Source organism: Lygodium microphyllum, chromosome 7, assembly GCF_053477565.2.
Source record: "Lygodium microphyllum isolate KBCC chromosome 7, Lygodium_microphyllum_v1.1.10, whole genome shotgun sequence".
NCBI classification, from domain to species: Eukaryota; Viridiplantae; Streptophyta; class Polypodiopsida; order Schizaeales; family Lygodiaceae; genus Lygodium; species Lygodium microphyllum.
The window spans coordinates 53,414,879-53,433,152 of NC_141141.1; the positions used below are offsets into that span (position 1 = coordinate 53,414,879).

Sequence of the window (18,274 nt, forward strand, 5' to 3'; positions counted from 1 at the left end):
GATCCTAATGGCCCAATGGAGGGAACCTGTATGACATGCCTAAATATGAGCCAAATCATGAAAAGAGAAAAGCAATTGAGTAATCTTTGCCTTGAATCCACCTGCCAAAGAAAGCTATTGAAGTCCAAAGGTCTAGCTAGCTGGTGCCAAGCACCACCTCCTATTGCTCAAGAGTGCCAAATCGAAGCACCTCTTTCCCAGAGATACTATCGCTTAAACCTTAGTTACTTGCTTACTACCTATGCTCTCTTACCTCACCGTAGTTCAGAACCCTGTCTGTCTCTTTGCTACTAGGGACATAAACTACTGACAAATCCACACATATTACTCTACCTGTTTCATACCCATAGAGCTCTCCCTATAACAATGATAGCCCAATCTTGTATAGCTAAGACCTAAATTTCTGTCATAGTGATGCAAACTCTGCCTGAATGTTTTTGTTGCCCCTACATTGGGGGGGTCCAAATTGTAGAACTCTATCCTGGTACAATCATTTTGTAGTGGGAAAAGATGATGCCCGTGAAGCATAAGAAAATGATCTGAGCCTCCTACAACAGCCCAATGGAGGTCCTAAATAAGTAGGAACCATCCCTAGCAAAAGATCAGCCTTCGACATCCCATGAGAGTAGTCTCATGGACCAACATGGTTGTGATGCCACCTCCTACCCTCTTTGCCTCCTTGTATATTACAGCTTGATATCTCCAGCTTACAAAATTGTTGGAGGTTGGTGCGCCTAATTAAATTTTCTTAGGGGTGCACCCTTTTAGAAGCTTTGATTTAAGCTAAGATTTCAATGCAATCCTTATATGCCACTAAATACAAATCGTACAATATATAAATCCAGTCAATCTATAATCCTCATTGCGGTATTATGCCTCTAGGATATATAACATAAGAGGATCAAGGCTGATAAACTATGTCCCCCACAAGATGTAGAGAGGAGGAAAAAACAATTTACAGAAAAGAGCTATTTTCACTTAGCCCCTCACATGATCTGGCAGGTTAGTCACACAGCCATGATATTTATGATGCGCTTAGTTGCTCTTTACAAAGTTCTTTGTATTTTGTATTTTATCTCAAGGGGATTTTCTCCTAGGTGCTATTAATAGAAATTTTCTTTTCTTGGATAAAAAGGGTCTGCCAAAAGAAAACTCACAAAAAGATTACAATTACACAAAACAGCACTACCATTAAGTAAAACGTCCAAAGCATGGAATTAAGTGGAAGAAAGAGAGAACATGAATATGATTCTCAAATCAACTGTATCGTTATTAGTTTTGTAGGCATCTTTTTTAGGCAACATGCACAAGATCTAAGCAGAACAATGACTGAAATTATTTGCCTTCTTGCCTAATAGACACATACATGTGCTTCAAATGGAATGTTCTTACGTAAAATGATAAAATTGTGTACCATATGTTCTTTCTTCCTGTCATTGTGTTTACATCATTCATAACTTCACCATCGTAAAATCTTAAGATATGTTTTCTCTTAAGGTCATTGTGTTTACATCATCCATATCATCAGCACCCAAAAATGGATATCTTACTTTCACTTCTTGTCGCAATTGATTTAGTTGTAGGACTCGTGAATCGCGATTGATGATAGGCTTGTTACGAATATTTCGGGCACGATTTGCATATTTTAGGGTGTTCAGAGTTTCTTCATAGTTAATGTCTGCAATGCTGCGATACAAACTATTACACTAATAAAAAATTATCAAATAAAAACAAACAGTTTAGGAGCATATGTGAGTATCTTCCTGAAAGCTTCATCCACCATAGTCACATAATTCCCTCATTTGTTTCGCTGATGGGTTAGATTGTAAATAGAGATGTTTGTGCTTTTATGCACAACCATGTATTCACAATGGTCAATTTTGGAGTAAAATAAGGCTAATGCTTCCAATAAAGTGAAGTGAAAAAAAGTAAAATGTAAAATGAAAAAATGTCTCAGGGACTTGTATAAAGCTTGTGTAAGTATTTTCCCATCTAGCCTATTAGACAAAGCCATTTTGACCTAATCAAGGATCCTCTCTAGTGGGGAGAAAATAAGAACTGATTTGTTCCATCAAACAAATTACCTCAAAGAAAGCTGCACACATTAATAACATGGTGGACTAAATTATCTCATTGTTCCTGTTAGGATTACCATACCCTATTTTTTACACTATTGGATGGTAATTTAAGTCTTAAGTAATTAATATGACATTTATGAGGAAACATCTTAAAGAGTTGTGACCATGTGTGTATCATATAATATACATCTATGGGGTTCAAGGGTGCACAACTAGTAGCACACATAAGGGACACACGTGACCAATGGCTTAGGCCATTTAAAATATGTGGCTCCAACCATCTAATGTATCTGCACAGGGGATAGAGCCATGTAAGTGGGTGATGTGGCACACATGAAGACACTTATTAGGACTAAGATCATAAATTAAGAAATCATGTTGTGGCTTGGAGGTGAGTCGTGCATCTCTCACACTCTTTTCTCTCTTCTCTATCCTGTTCAACTATAGAAACCCTATATTACAAATTAGACCAACAACCTATTTTATCGGAGGGATTCAAGATATGAACTAGAATTTCAATTTTTTATCATTAAAGCAAAAACAACCTCCCAAAAGTAGTCAGAACTGACAGTAGCAAAACTGCTTATGACTGCTTCTCTACAGCCCACAATTGCATTAGTTGATTGCTTTCAGTTATAAAATGGCCACTTGGGCATCAAAGGCTGCTGTCTGCTACAATCACTTCATAACATCACTACTACTTTTAAAAGGTTGATAATGGTAGATCACGTGTTTGATCCAGATAGCAACACGACAATCAAAAAGGCTGAATTTCTTACGCCAGCCACCTGCCTTGTTTATACTAGCAGCAGTTACTGATGTAACAGTTCCGAATCTCCAAAAACTTAGTGCACCAAGATCTCTGGAACAGGAAAATAGCAAGCTGGTGCAGTGAAAAAAAATCAAAATCAACTGCAGCCAATTGTTGATTTGGACTTTTCGGGATTGCTTCCAACTTGATTTGAATTTTGGTGTGTACTGGAGGGGACAAAGGGATGTGTTCCATCATCTATTTGTTCAGATCATGAATTCAATTTTTCATTCCTTTTCGATTCTAGCGTAAAGAAAGTACCCACACAAAGCGAAAAGGATCAGCTGATCCAAAACAGATATCGACATGGTTAAGAGAATAACACGAAAATTTAATGTCGCAAGGAGACAATATTGAGAACAAGTTGTGTGCGTTCTTGAGCACAATCACTTGCCAGGTCGCTCGACACAGGCAGGCAGGTTACTCGCCAGCACTGAGGTCTGTCGTCCCAGGTCAAAGGGTCAGGCAGAGGTCTCTACAAGATTTTTGACTTACCCAAAAAGCGACGGAAGGTGCACTCCAAGCGCAAAAGGATGGAGTCAAATTGTCACGTTTCCACAGAATCACAGGGGCTGCTTGTCAGAAGCAGGGGGTTTGCTCAAGCTGAGGGCCTGCTTCCTTGCAAAGAGAAGAGGGTTGACAGAAATTACCATTTGCTGAACCCACGGCCTCTACTACCCCCACCCTAGCAGCACTGTTCCAAGCAATGGCTGCCCTCTCCTCAGAACTCATTCCCTCCTCACAAGAGTTACCATAGGATGAGCAAAGTGCCAAAAATTCAGCGTCGCAAGATCTCACACAGCAGCCAGAAGGAGAAAACTTGATCCATGAGACAATAGCAAGTCCATCCTCTAATTTTGGGGACTCCACTGCAGCCCCCATAGCTCCCACAGCCGATACTATCCCACAGATCAGATTCAATCCTAACACAGAGCTCGACATTAGGGATAGACTGGCGACCTTGGAGGCATCATCTTTGGCATGCCGATTGGTAGGCGACCAACCACTCATGCATGCATTAAAAGACATGATATAAGCAGCTCTCACAGGCACTCCGATGAGACTTACAAAGGTAACCCCATTGGGGCAAGGGTGTTTCTTGTGTGCTGACATATACCAGGTCAATCTCTCTTGCAAGTACCTTCTCTCCTACAAAGTGGTAATGCACTTCAATGTGTTTTGTCCTAGCATTGAACACTAGGTTCCTAGCTAGTCGTATGTTGCTCATGTTGTCATAGTGAATGACTACTAGACCATCTCCTTTCACATCCAAATCACCCAATAACTTTTACAGAAATACCACCTCATATGCTACCATAGCAACGTTCTCTATACTTAGCCTGTGTACTCGATAAAGCAATTGTAGGTTACTTTTTGCTACTTAATATAACTATTGCACTACCACAACCCATAGAAAAAACCACGTTAAAAATACTAATTTTGAAGATCTAACCCTATCAGTTGATTACTGATCAACTATATCGGTTTAAGACAGGATGGACTTTCAAGGAGATGTATCTACAAACACGAAATACACGATGTGCTCATGGAAGCACATGGCGGGTTGCTAGAGGATATTTCAGTGGAAACACTGTAGCACACAAGGTACTCTAGTCTCAGTTGTGGTGGCCTATGCTATTCTGCGATGGAGCTAAGTTTGCGAAGCATTGTGATGAGTGCCAATGATCCACTCTATAGCGGTGCTTGCACCAGCCCATTAGACGTCCAAACTGCAATTTCCTTCTTTGATAGATGGATTGAAGGCTAGAACTATTTCACAATCGGAGATGGCATGGCTATCACAATACACCTCCCTAGACTCAACGAATATTTTTTGCCGCATAGCCCAAATTGGCAAAGCTTTTGGGCGTGTCATTCAACAAGATAGGACCTTCGTAGATGCGGTGGTAGAGGGACGATCTCAGTGTCAAAAGATGGCGTACCAGCGAGACAGTAGGTTTTGCGGGGAGGAACATGAAGTGAACTCGGTAAACATGGAGAACAGAAAAAAAGAGAGAAGAAACTCTGATGACTGGAATGATGAAGACCTGAATCATGGAGTGAATGTGATACAAGGGAATAAGGGTGCCGTAGCACAAGGAAGATGATGAAGACAGCCACGAACCATAAACCGCAATGTCCTCCTGAAGGGGTGTGAGGGTAGTAGAGAGGTTGGAAAGAAGGGGTGACGGACTGAATGAATCAGCCATGAGGAATGAATGAGAGAGTGGTCTGTAAATAGGCATAGTCAGTCTAGGATGGTGCCTCTTTTTGGGGCTGCAAACCCTAAACGCAAAACGCAAAAATGCAAAAAACACAAATTGCAGGTGAAGGGTGAAGGGTTTCTCAACACCCCCTCTTAGGCCCAAAAAGGGGAACAAGAGAAGAGTGAGGTGGAGATGCAATGCGTATGCAGCAGGTGCCACTTGGATAGTGTCCCTTGTGGGAAAATTATTCACTTGCCCAAGTGCCCTAGTACAAAGATGAGAAAAACATGCAATACATAGGAGGAATGTCAAACTTTGTGTGGTGCCGAGAACCATAAGGAGATGCCCATACTTGATCTTCGGAGGTGGCTCCATGCTGACCAAGTGACCAAGGCAAGAAGAGAAGAGGAGGAAGAAGATGTAGAGGATCCCTAAGATCCAAGATTTCCACCAGAAAGGGAAACCTGCACTAAAGACTAGTAGACAGAGTGAACTGGAGAACCCGGAACACAACCTCGGGAGAGAAGCCACTAGCTCCGTGCATCCATGCTGGAAGAAATACGAAGGCCTTGTCACCAAGTCGCGGCTAAACCTTCGAGGTCCCGATCTAGGCAGTACTTGAAGATCTTGGGTATCAGTAGAAGATATGGCTGGTCAAAAACAGCCACCCCAAGAAAGTAGAGGATGGGTGAAGAACTTCATGTGGAGTAGGTTCCCCCTCTGAGGTGGGAGGTGGAGGGGCCCCCGATGAAGTCGAAGAAGAAATAGATGTCCCTACTGAGGGCAAAGAAATAATATCCCCCTCTGAATCCTCCTCTGAAGTAGATAGAAAATCCAAAAACTCATGGATCACGGACTCTGAAATGTCTGACGATGAAGGAAGTGCCATCAGTTGTGCCGAAGAAGGTATCTGGGGTGCCGAAGAGGAAGCCAGAAAGCACCCAGAAGTGGCCTCTCGAACCTGAGTGGAAGAGGGTGGGAAAAAAGGAAGCTTAGGATGAGCCAAGGGTGGGGAAGGATGGGGCTCAGAATGAGCAAGAGGTGGGCAACAGTCGTTGTCTCTTGGTGGTCGAGCAGCCACTGTCTCTCGAAGGAGCGTACTGACGAGGAGACGGTATCAAACAATCGCTGTCTCTCAATGGAGTGGACTGCAAAATTGCGGGCCATGGTAGCCACTGTACCCAAAAATAGGTGGGAGAAGACTATTGCGGGCATTGCAACGATCTCCAGAAGGTCATAGCACCAATCGATCCTCCATGTACTCAAAAGGACTTAGTGCGCATCGGATGCGTCTTATTGCCTTGAGTATAGGACTCTGATAGTCGATGCAGAATGATCTCTATGGCCCAGAAAGAAGAGGTGGCACAAGGAGTGTCTGGTGGAAGACGCATGTACTCCGAGGGGATGGGGAGCAAGGGTCGAAGTCGGCAAGCATTGGTGGTGTGTCCGGTGATGCCACAATAGGAGCACCCAGTAGTCTGGTCATCTATTGGTAAAGAAGCCATGGATACCTGTGCCTTGCTGAAGAAGAAAGAGTCAGCCACCATGAACCATGAACCGCAATGTCAGCCTCAAGGGGTGTGAGGGCAGTGTGAAGCACGAACCGCAATGTCTGTCTCAAGGGGTGGGAGAGTAGTGGAAGGGCTGGAAGTGAGCTGCCTGTGGGAGGAGGATGTGACCAACAGTAAGAGACTAGAATCAGTAGAAAAACGCAAGTCATGAGAGAGAAAGACTAAAAACGCAGGCAAGACAGCCTGCAGAGGAGATAAGAGATTAAAAACGCAGGCAACAGGACTGTGATGACGTGGTAGGCTATACGGCAGCAAGTCTGCGCAAGAACAACAGTTGTCTGGCTGGAATCAACTCCAAACTTCGTGAAGAGGGTCTGAAAATCAGGCGCCAACTGATGGAGACAGCAAATGGATAGCTTCGGCTAAGATGTCCTCCGCGAACGGGGTGTGGGCACCAAGCAGAAACACTTGGAATCTGCAAAAACGAGATGTTGATGCAGCAGAAGAAGAAGAGAAGTGGATGCCGAACCCGCCATCAGTCTTTGCCTTCACAGGAGTGGAGGATCTTCGCTGCTAGGTGAGTAGATCTAGCTCTAATACCATGTCAAAAGATGACGTACCAGCGAGGCAATAAGGTTTGCGGGGAGGAACACGGAGTGAACTCGGCAAACATGGAAAAGAGAAAAAAAGAGAGAAGAAACTCTGATGAATGGAATGATGAAAACCTGAATCATGGAGTGAATGTGATACAAGGGAATAAGGGTGCCATAGCACAAGGAAGATGATGAAGACGGCCACGAACCACGAACCGCAATGTCCTTCTGAAGAGGTGTGAGGATAGTGGAGAGGCTGGAGAAAAGGGGTGACGGACTGAATGAATCAGCCATGAGAAATCAATGAGAGAGTGGCCTATAAATAGGCATAGTCAGTCTAGGATGGTGCCTCTTTTTGGGGCTGCAAACCCTAAACGCAAAACGCAGAAACGCAAAAAAACGCAAACTGCAGGTGAAGGGTGAAGGGTTTCTCAACACTCAGTACCCATCAAACAGAGTCATGGTCCCTACTTCAATATTGGGATCCCTTCCATGAGCCATCAAGATTCCATCAATACATAAAGGATGAATCATTTAGACAATATATTACACTAGTCTCCTACGATAGTGCTTTGCTTGCAAGATGGTAGGCCACTTTGCAGCTGATTGCCCTAGGATGGAGCAATGGAGACAAAATACTAGGCCTTGCCCAAACTCCTTTTAAGATGAAGTGGGAAGACCCTTGCCTTGCAAGAGTGAGAGGGAGCAGCAAAGGAGACAAGCCGCTAGAAAAAGGAGGTGGAGACAAAGATAGGGAGAGATATAGGGGTAAGAGCAGCATGCTAAGAGACAATGGAAAGTGGTTAGGGATCCCAGGCCTGCTGCACACAAGAATCCAGTTACACCACTTAAGGTAGTAAAGATGACTATACCTGAGGTTCCCTCTCCCAAGCTACAGGTAATAGAGGTTCAGCTACCTATGGTATCAGTAGTAGCTAGAACGGTAGTGACTTCCCCATGTGGGATGAAGCAACTAGCTCACATCCCCCAGCCTTGTGAGGTAGTGATGATGCACTTGGAACACTTTAGATGGCTCGTGTAGTTGAGGTCTCCATCAAGCAATTCATTTCTTAGGTCCTTGATACTCAATAATAGGGAGAGATTCTCATGGAGAGAGAGGTGAATCTAGCTATTCATCTAAGAGAGGGAAGGAGCAAGTAGGAGTGTGGCACAAATTTAGATAATTCTTTGGATTACATCGAGTTTCCATCTCTTCACGAGGCTGCAAAATTTGCAATAATGAGATAGGACAAAGTATACACTAGGCAGTAGAAGAGACATGCAACCACACCAATTTGAGAGACTTATACGATCTCCATGAGGATCTTCTCACAGGGACATGAAATTTTGAGATGCTCTAATCTCGTGGATAACATTTGATTAAGTTATTAATCAAATGTGCAAGGTTGTTTAGCACATGTGATACACATGGTAGTTATTTTATAGTAACAAACCAAAGACCTCGAGGATACAGTGGATATCAAAGGTAAAAGTTGTAATAAGTTATGTCTGACACGTATTAGGTGGTACCCAGTGTCAAACTTGGGCCTAGATTAATCTGTTGGCTACTAATGTTAGTAGTGACATTAGATACTAGGCATTAATTAATTAATTAATGTCATTCTAAGGGTCAATAATCACTTAGGGATACTTGCAAGACAAACTAGCCTGGCCAATTCAATTATTGGATGGTGAAATTAAATTTTTGAGTACTAGAATAATTATTAAATTAATTTTCATATTAATATTCTGAGAATTAATTTAATAAGCTGGATAATGTTGGAAAATGGGATTAGAAGACTATCACTTGGCAAAACTTGCACATGCAAGTGGAGAAAATGTTGGCTGGTGGAAGTCTATTCCAACCATTGTGAGAGAGAAGAAGGCTGTTAGACAGTAAGGAGAGGCTACTGATGTGATTTGCAGCCACTAGGGATCAATCCTACAACATGTAACAGCAATTTGGAGCCCTCTAAAAGTAGGTGACAACAACCCAAGGTGCTTCTGGTACAAATGACAACATATAGGATGGAATAACAATTTTTCTAGTGGTCCTAAGCTATAAGTGACAGCTTCCATGGCTATTTGAGCAGGATAGCAACAATTTTTCAGCATTTCTTGCTATGAAACTTTGAAATTTCTCTCTAAAGTATTGTCTCTCATTTTCCAACCATCTTCAAGTTATGTCAAGAATTTTTCAATAGTTTGAGCCATCAAACAAAGAAACTTCAATCAATCTGTGCTATGAACGCTAACTTACAATAGACATATCAAAATTGAGAACCTAGAACTTGAATTCCAATAGTTGAAATTAAGGAATTTTAGGGAGATTCAAGAGGCTAGTCAGCCAATATCAAATTTGGGGCTGAATTTGTCTTTCAAGGAGTAGAGTGAAGGTCAATCCCCAAGCAAACTAAGGAGCAAATTGATTTACAGGCTTGCTGGTCAGTTTTGAGAGCAAGAGGCACTTGGATTAGCAGAGAAGATTGGAGAATCTCGGTTGTAATCCATCCATTTACAATAAAAGTTAAACAAATACAGCAAGGGGTGCCAGTTCTTCCATCAAAAATAAATACCCCATTCCAAGAATTGATGAATTACTTGACCGTCTTCAAGGAGCAAAGATCTTCTCAAAGATAGATCTCAGATCTGGATATTATCAAATAAGGATCAAGGAAGAAGATATCCCAAAGACTATATTCAATACAAGGTATGGACACTTTGAATTCCTAGTGATGTCATTCGGGCTAACGAATGCTCTTGCTACCTTGTACAGGTTAATGCAGGATATCTTTAGGCCCTATCTTGATGACTTCGTACTCGTCTTTTTTGACGATACCCTAGTCTAAGGTTGTCCAATGTCCAAGATTATATAGTAAAGTGTGCATTTCAGTTTCGTGAATTTGTTAATTGTTGTAATTAAGTTCTTAGTTAGATTATTTACCACCCTGTTCGAGAAGGAAGGCTAGTTTCAAGGCTCCATCGCCAGGATACCATCAATTCCCTCGAATTGGTAGGCCCAAGGTACCTAATTGAAAATCACAAGCTTTGCTCTAGTACTAAAATTGTATTGAGATCAGTATTACAACAAAAATATCTTCAGATAGTGAGATGGGATAAAGCAGGGATGATGCCTCTCGATCTAAAAATTCACAGTGTTAGGGAAAATGCAATACATGATCTTGGACAAGGCACATAGTATGGACAGCAAGCTAATAATGTTCAGTTTAGACCAAAATGTGGGTCCTTCTAGGCCTTTAGAAGCTAAATATGAACAAGAGGAAGAGAAATTTGATGACCAATTTAAAGATCGGCTAAGGATAGCAGCTGAAATGTTTATGCAATTGGCAAGTGATCCTCAGTTTATGTGCTTTTTGAACCCTTAAAGGAGGGCAGCAAAGGCAAGAAGAGGAAATCGTCTTTGACAGCTTCGAGACAGCAAGATGCAGCGAAGGAAGAGCCAATACAAAACCATGATGTTCTAAATGTGGGTAATTGTGTGAGAGGTGGAGAAGATAAAAGCTCAGCTAAGAGTACACAATTGACAGTGAAGAGAGTGTGAGAGTGAAGAAACAACTCCCAATGCAATAATCAAAGAGTAATATGCAAGTACAAAATATAATCCTTAAACCTTAGGGTTGTTAATGTGTGTTCACACCCAAAAGGTGTACAACACAATAAGTGCCCGAACTATGTGCATAAGCACATAAAATAAAGAAGAATATAACTGGGGAAGAAAACCTCTCATAAGGAGAGTAAAAAGTGCCCTAGTGTCCTACCAAGGATTACTGATACTCCTTTGTGAGCATAGGCGTGAGTCAAACCCAACAAACTCCCTTGGAGTGAAAAGTGATCAACATACAAGGATCATCCATCAAAGGAGATCAAATTCAAAGCATTGCGGAATGCTTCAAATTTGTCACAAAAAAGAGCTTTGGTAAAGATGTCTGCCACATAACTAGTGGTAGCATAGTAGACAAGGCTGATATCTCTTGCATGTAGCCTCTCTCTGACAAAGTGATAATGGATCTCTATGTGTTTCGTGCATACATGAAAGTTTGAATTCCATGCCATTGCAATGGCACTCTGACTGTTAGTAAACAAAGGAGTAGGCTCTGTGATGGATATATCAAGATCAGCCAGTAAATGTCTCAGCCATACACATTCAACTGTGGTAGAGAAAGTTGCCTTGTATTCAACTTCACAAGACGATGTGGCAACAGTGGATTGTTTCTTGCTAAGCCAAGAGATACAAGATGAGCCAAGAAAGAAACAATGTTCACTGGTAGAGTGACGTATATCAAAATCACTAGCCCAATCTGAATCACTATAAGCATATATTTGCAATGGTCCCCCCTTGGCATAAAGCAATCCAAGAGTCTTGGTCCCCTGCAAGTAACGAAAAACACGCTTCACAGCTTGCAATGTGGCATGTGTGGGCTTTGCATACATTTGCTCAAGGTTGAAACTACAAACTAAATAGTTGGCCTTGTGTTGCATAAGTAAATGAGACATCCAACTACTGGAGCATACGTATGGATGTCAAGCAAATCATTGTTATCATGCAAGGACAACTTGAGTCCAGTCTCCATTGGTGTACAAACTGGCTTGTAGTCCTATAAGCCAAACCTCTCAAGAAGTCTACAAATATATCTAGATTGTGACAATCCAATGCCTCTAGCATCATGAATGAACCGAATGCCCAAATAGTAGTACAAAGGCGATCAGATTGTGATCAAATTGTGACATCTCAAAAGTTTGCTACAAACTTTGTTTGAATGCTGAAATCTAATCAACATGTGTCCCTATGAGCAGAAATCATCTACATAAATACATATCACCAGCAAAGATCCCCCCTCTTTTTTTTTTCCAAGAAAAGAAAATTCTATTAATAGCACCTCGAAGAAAAATCCCTAAGGTAAATACAACATACAAGGAACTCTGTGAAGAGTAACTAGGTACATCAAAGATACAATGGTTGTGTGAACAACCAATCTGGTGGGCTAAAGTGCTAGACCATCTGAGGGGTAATATGAAAGAAGGTGTCTAAATCCCAAATCCACAGAAAAGCCTCTATTTTCTTCCTCATCCTCTCAAAGCTGCCCTGCATCCTCTCTCATCTCCCACGGAGAGTGTGGACAATCTCTCTCCAAATCGTCGATAAAGACTCCCCAATCGTTACATCCCCAAGATCAATGACCTAGCTACATCTCGCAATCCATATGTACCAAGCTATAATACTGGAAACCAGCTCCCATCTATGACAATGTCCCTGAGTCCACTATGTCTATGAGTAGTTTGGGGTAGGGATCCTTCTCAGATACTATCCAATGATGAGAAAAGAAATTCTCCCCTAAGTATCCTCATACCCGCAAGTTGAACCTCTGTTTGTGACCCAAGCTACAGCCCCCCATGTCGCCACCATGGATTCCACTATACCATGGAATACTATCCTAAGAGCTCTCCTCCAAATCTTCTGGGCTCTGGGGCAGTCCCATACATAAAGTGTAGACTCTGATGAGTTGTTAATGAACCCTTGGCTGAGTAAAAAGGCATCAATTTTTGCATATTAGGCTCGAGGAGCTCGCTTCAAACCATACAAAGCCTTTTTCAGCTTGCATACCAAGTGTTCGGATCCCTCAACTACAAAACCAATGGGCTACTATACATACACGTCTTCTTGAAGTTTCCCATGTAAAAGTACAGTCTTAATATCAAGATGGTGCACAGTCAACCATGATGGGCAGCCAAAGCAACCATAGACCAAATGGTAGTCATACGGGATGTAGGAGCAAAGGTCTCCTCATAGTCACTACCTTTCTTTTGTGCATAGCCTTTGGCCACAAGTCTGGTTTTACACTTGTCAATGGATCCATCTTCATTTCTTTTCAGCTTATAGACCCACTTTGTACCAATGGCTTTCTTCCCAACAGGCAATTCACTAAATCCCATGTTTGATTCTTTATAATAGAATCAAATTCAGCTTGCATTGCTGCCATCCAATGCACACTTTGTTGTGCATCCTCAAAACATTCAAGCTCATCATCATCAAGTGTATGTGCTGCCATAACAAACTCCATTGTATTAACATGATCATGTAGATGTGCTTGTTTTCTAGTACGACTAGCAATAGGAGCATCCAAATGACTATCTTTCTTAGTCTACAAGTATCATCTAGATATCTGCCTAGCTTTCTGATTGTGTACAAGCTCCTATTGAATCTCAAATTTAGCATCTTGCTGAATATTCACATCAGCCATAGGCTGAATTTCTACATTGCTCAATGGAGTAGCTGGCTGAACATTATGTTTATTTACCAAAGCTCCAGTTGTATCACCAAAGGAAATGGGCAGCAGCCCTTCAAATACATCATTGGCAATCTAATATGCATCAAAACTAGCAAAGGATAATTCTGAATTTTCATCAAAAACCACATCCCTACTACAAATACTTTCTTGGAAACAAAATCATACAATCTATATCCTTTGCTCTCACTACTATACCCTACAAAAATGCATTTAACAGTCTGGTTGTCCAACTTCTTTCTTAGTTCTTGGGAATATGAGCATACGCAAGACACCCAAAAGTACGAAAATGGCCAACCGAGGTTTTCAGCTGTTCCAAGCCTCAAAAGGCATAACATTCTTTAATGCCTTAGTAGGGCACCTCTTCAAAATATGGCAAGCATACATAACTGCTTCCATCCAAAAACCATGTGGCAAACTCTTAGCTTTGAGCATACTTCTGGCCATCTCCATGATTAACCGATTCTTCCTCTCTACAACTCAATTCTACTGTGGAGTATATGTAGTAGTATATTGATGGACAATGCCTTTTTGCTTCAAAAATTTATTCATCAAGGAAGACATGTATTCCCCCCCTCGGTCCAAACAGAGAGGGAGAGTCTTAAACCTGCAGCCAGATTGATTTTCAGCAAGTACAACAAAAGCCAAAAATGCATCATATATCTTTAACTTTTTCACCAATGAGTAGACCCAACAAAAATGAGTAAAGTCATCAGTAAAGGTAACAAAATAATAACAACCACCCAATGACTTTGTTTGCATAGGTCCACATACATTGGAATGCACAAGCTGTAATCTCGCGGTTGCATTAAAAGCAACATCATGAGGAAACGACAAACCATGCATTTTTCCTAAAATGCATCCCTCACAAATATGCTCAAGAGGTCTCTCCAAGAGAGGTAAGCCATGTAGCATTTGTGTAGGCTGCATAAGCATCAAACTGCCATAGTTAACATACCCCATGCGAGCATGCCATAACTCTGCCTGTGACATAGCGGGAGTAAGAGTAGATGCTAAATAGACCGATTGATCAACTGAATAAGCATCTAACTCATAGAGTCCATGACATAATGTGCCAATCAAAACCAAAGTCTAGATTTCTTTATCCCTGACCATACATTTGTCATCATTAAATGTGACCTGCATACCATACTTTGCCAAAGAAGAAATGAACAACAAATTCTTCGTTATACTTGGTACATATAATACATCCTTCAAACGGAGAGTAGGGCCATCAATGGAGGCTGTCAAAACAATCTCCCCAATAGCTCTAACAGGGTAAGATGCATTGTTGGCACACTGCACAGACTTGCCAATAGGAGCTGCAATAACCGAGGAAAACAAATCCTTGTGGGATACAATGTGCCTAGAAGCACCGCTATCAAAGAACCAAGTGCTTGCATCCTCAATAGAGATAAATGCTCTATCAGCCCAAGAAGAGTCTTAACCACAAGTGTAGAAACAGTAGTCATAGTATACAACAAAAGACGCGAACTCAGTAGCAGTAGAAGGTGCATCAGAAACAGACATCCCTGACTCCTTTTTCTCCTAGGAAATGCACTTTTTACATTCCGTGATGTAATGACTTGGCTTCTTGTAATAGTGGCACTTGCCCTTCTTGGCTTGCATGCCCCTATGTTTCTTGCTGCTCTGTGAAGTACTTGAACTTCCAGAACTCTGCGAAGTACTTTTAGATTGGCTACCCTTGCCCTTCTGCCTCATCATAAAAGCATGTTTAGAGGCTATTGCATCCACCCCAATGTTCTTTCTTGTTTGCTCTTCTTCTAGGGAAAACTAACCAATTGAAGAAAAGTAAGTGGCTACAGAGAGAGATTTAGGGCCGTATGAAAGGCCGAATAAGAGGGCAGCAATAAATTTATAGTAGTAGAGATCAACTGTGCATCCGAATAATACTCATCTACATTGCAAGTCCTGAATTTTGTTAAGATGATCCTACATGGAATCACCTTCATCCATCTTCACATTCTCAAGCTCTTTCTTCAAGAAACAAATACGTGTCTTATTTGTTTCAACAAACATCTACTCAAGTGTAAGCCATGCTTGTCGTGAAGAAGCTGTAGACCGTATGTGAGTGATTATTGAATGCTAAAGTGCCAATGCAATCAGTGACAATGCTTGAGCATCCTATGTGTCCCAAGCCTTTTGTGCTATTGATCTCTAGAAAAGTGGTTGTTCAATGTACATGCTGTCCAATGCACAAATATTGCTCAACAGCACCAAAAATGCAAAAGCCCCAAAATTTTGTTGTCTAAAATGCACAATTTTATTCTATTTCAGACTGAACCTATATGCCAAAGTCTACATTGAACCAAAAAAACCCAAATTTCTGGCCCAAATTTCAAGAAATTTCTGTAATAAATGTGTCCCAGACACATTCAGGAGCAGAAATAGCCTCCCCGAGCAAAAGCCCCTTGTCTGAAATTCAAATTTTGAAATTAAAAATAGATAAATGTCTCCTTTTACCTCTAATGCTGGCTTTGAGAGCCAATTGGTCTAGTGGTGCAAGAGTTTGTGATGCTAGGGAAGGTGGCGAGCTGGTGGTGGAGACCTGGAACAAGTGGCACAACTGTAGTAGGTGGAGACGATGGCGAAGCTGCAGTAGGTGGTTACACAGTGGTAGAGGCACCGGCTAGAGGCACCGGCTGACCAAGCTGGAGCTGAGATAGAGCTCAGCAAGTCCGGGTATCACTGGTATAACTAGACCTGAGCTGTATCTGAGCTCTCATACCAAATGTGAGAGGTGGAGAAGATCGAAGCTCAACTGAGAGTACACACTTGATAGGGAAGAGAGTGTGAGAGTGAAGACATGACTCCCAATGTAATAATCAAATGGTAATATGCAAGTACAAAGTACAACCCTTAAACCTTAGGATTGTTAATGTGCATTCACACCCCAAAGGTGTAAAACACGATAAGTGTCTGAATTGTGTAAGATAAGCACATAAAATAAAAAGAATGTAACTGGGGGGAAAAACCTCTCATAAGGAGAGTAGAAATTGCCCCAATGTCCTACCGAGGATCACTGATACTCCTCTATGAGCGTAGGCATGAGTCAAACCCAACAAATTGATACATATTCAAGGCCAACTTGGAAGTGCCGATCCAATGCTTTTTGGATAGCACGGCACACATGCAATGATGGGGTAACCATGATACTTTGGTGTTGGCACTAGTTTCCATGCTATGGTAGTTCAAGAACCGCATAAGGGAATGTATGACACAACTCTTTATCATATGCAACAATCAATGCATGATATGCAAGGCCCAATGTATCTAGGTATGGCTGGTAATATGCATAACCCCATGTATAGCACTATTGGCATGATGCTAGGGTATAAAGTGGCAAGTTTGGCAATGCATATATGCAATCCATTGTGTTTGGGACTCATGGGATTGATGCTATTCATGCAAATGCTACGTATAGTGTTGGTCATGAGAAAAAATTCAACTACTAATGTCTACATGAGAAAAAGTGCAACTATTCATGGATACAATGTATGGAAAAATGTATCTTGGTATGATTGGTAGTATGCGAATTCCCATGCATGTTCACATTGCAATAGTCCAAAGTATGCAAATAAGAATGGTACTTAATGGATTTGGTGCTCGTAGCATGTGTACACATGAGGAACTAGTCAACTATATGCAATGTTGCATATTAGTTAACTTGGAATTGTAGCAATGTGAAAGTATAAGGCATCACAATACTTAAGCAAAAGAAAGGCCTACAACCTAGTGGATGTTTCGAGGCAACTAAAGTCAAAGGTAAAGTTTCCATATGCTTCTTAGTGAAGCTTCAACATTGTTTCACCAATAAATGCAAAGTGGATGGAAGAGGATGACTTGGCAGACCATCCTCAATTGTTGCAACTCTACCAAGATGCCTTTCAATTAGAGTCAACTTTAGTTCACGGGCTCAGTCAGGTTCAATAGAGCAAGGTCCAGAGTATTACCTAATGCTCAAGGGGAAGGTACAATTCCATTCCTCTAGTTGTGGACAACTCTCGTATGTAGTGCATTTCAAATGTATTCAGCATGCATCCAAGGTACTATGCTGACAATATGTCTGCCATGAGGTCACTACTCAACGTACTTGTCACTGCGAGATGTATGCAAATGAGTATGAGTTTCACCCAAGCACTGAAACTATACTTTTGCATCAGTTTATGATCAATTTGGCATGAGTTTTTGCCTCAATTTTAAGACAAAAATTCTGATCAATTTCAGCTCAGTTTTTGATTGGTTTGAGAATTGTTTATGATCACTTTTGAAATCAGTTTTGCATTAGTTCCTGATCAGGTTTTGCAAACAATTTATGTGATCAATTTGGGATCACATTTGCAACAGTTTATACCAGTTCTCAGATCAGCAAGTGATGAGTTAAGGATCAGATTATGCTAAATTTTCAATGGTTTATAACTGGCTCCATGGACAGCAGCATGTGAATAAATGCCATTGAGAGTTTCAGCCATGATTTATGCTGAAAATATGCTTTACTATGGTTCTAAAGTGAGAACAGTTGAGAAACATGAGTTATGGATGTATCCAATGGGTTTCTAGCAATAGTTCTCAACTGTATTTCAGATTTATATAATGTTTATGCTGGTTGGAAATTTTCAACAAGTTTGGGGCATGTGGCATGGTTAGACAACAGTGGCCAATATCATGATTGTGATGCCTTATGGAAATTCCAGTACAATATACTTTTCTTTGGAAAAATGCAATGCAATAGATGACAATTGCAAGGA

The 18,274-nt window shown here is 41.3% G+C and overlaps 1 protein-coding gene across 1 annotated transcript in view; it reads right to left on the minus strand.

Moving 5' to 3' along the window:
- The window catches only part of LOC148033448 (uncharacterized), a 242,715-nt gene that overhangs the window by 159,813 nt on the left and 64,628 nt on the right, over positions 1-18,274 (minus strand). The window contains exon 8 of the mRNA XM_087681371.1: positions 1,551-1,686. Coding sequence (XP_087537497.1) covers positions 1,551-1,686 — 136 coding nt within the window. The remainder of the gene's footprint in view (positions 1-1,550; positions 1,687-18,274) is intronic.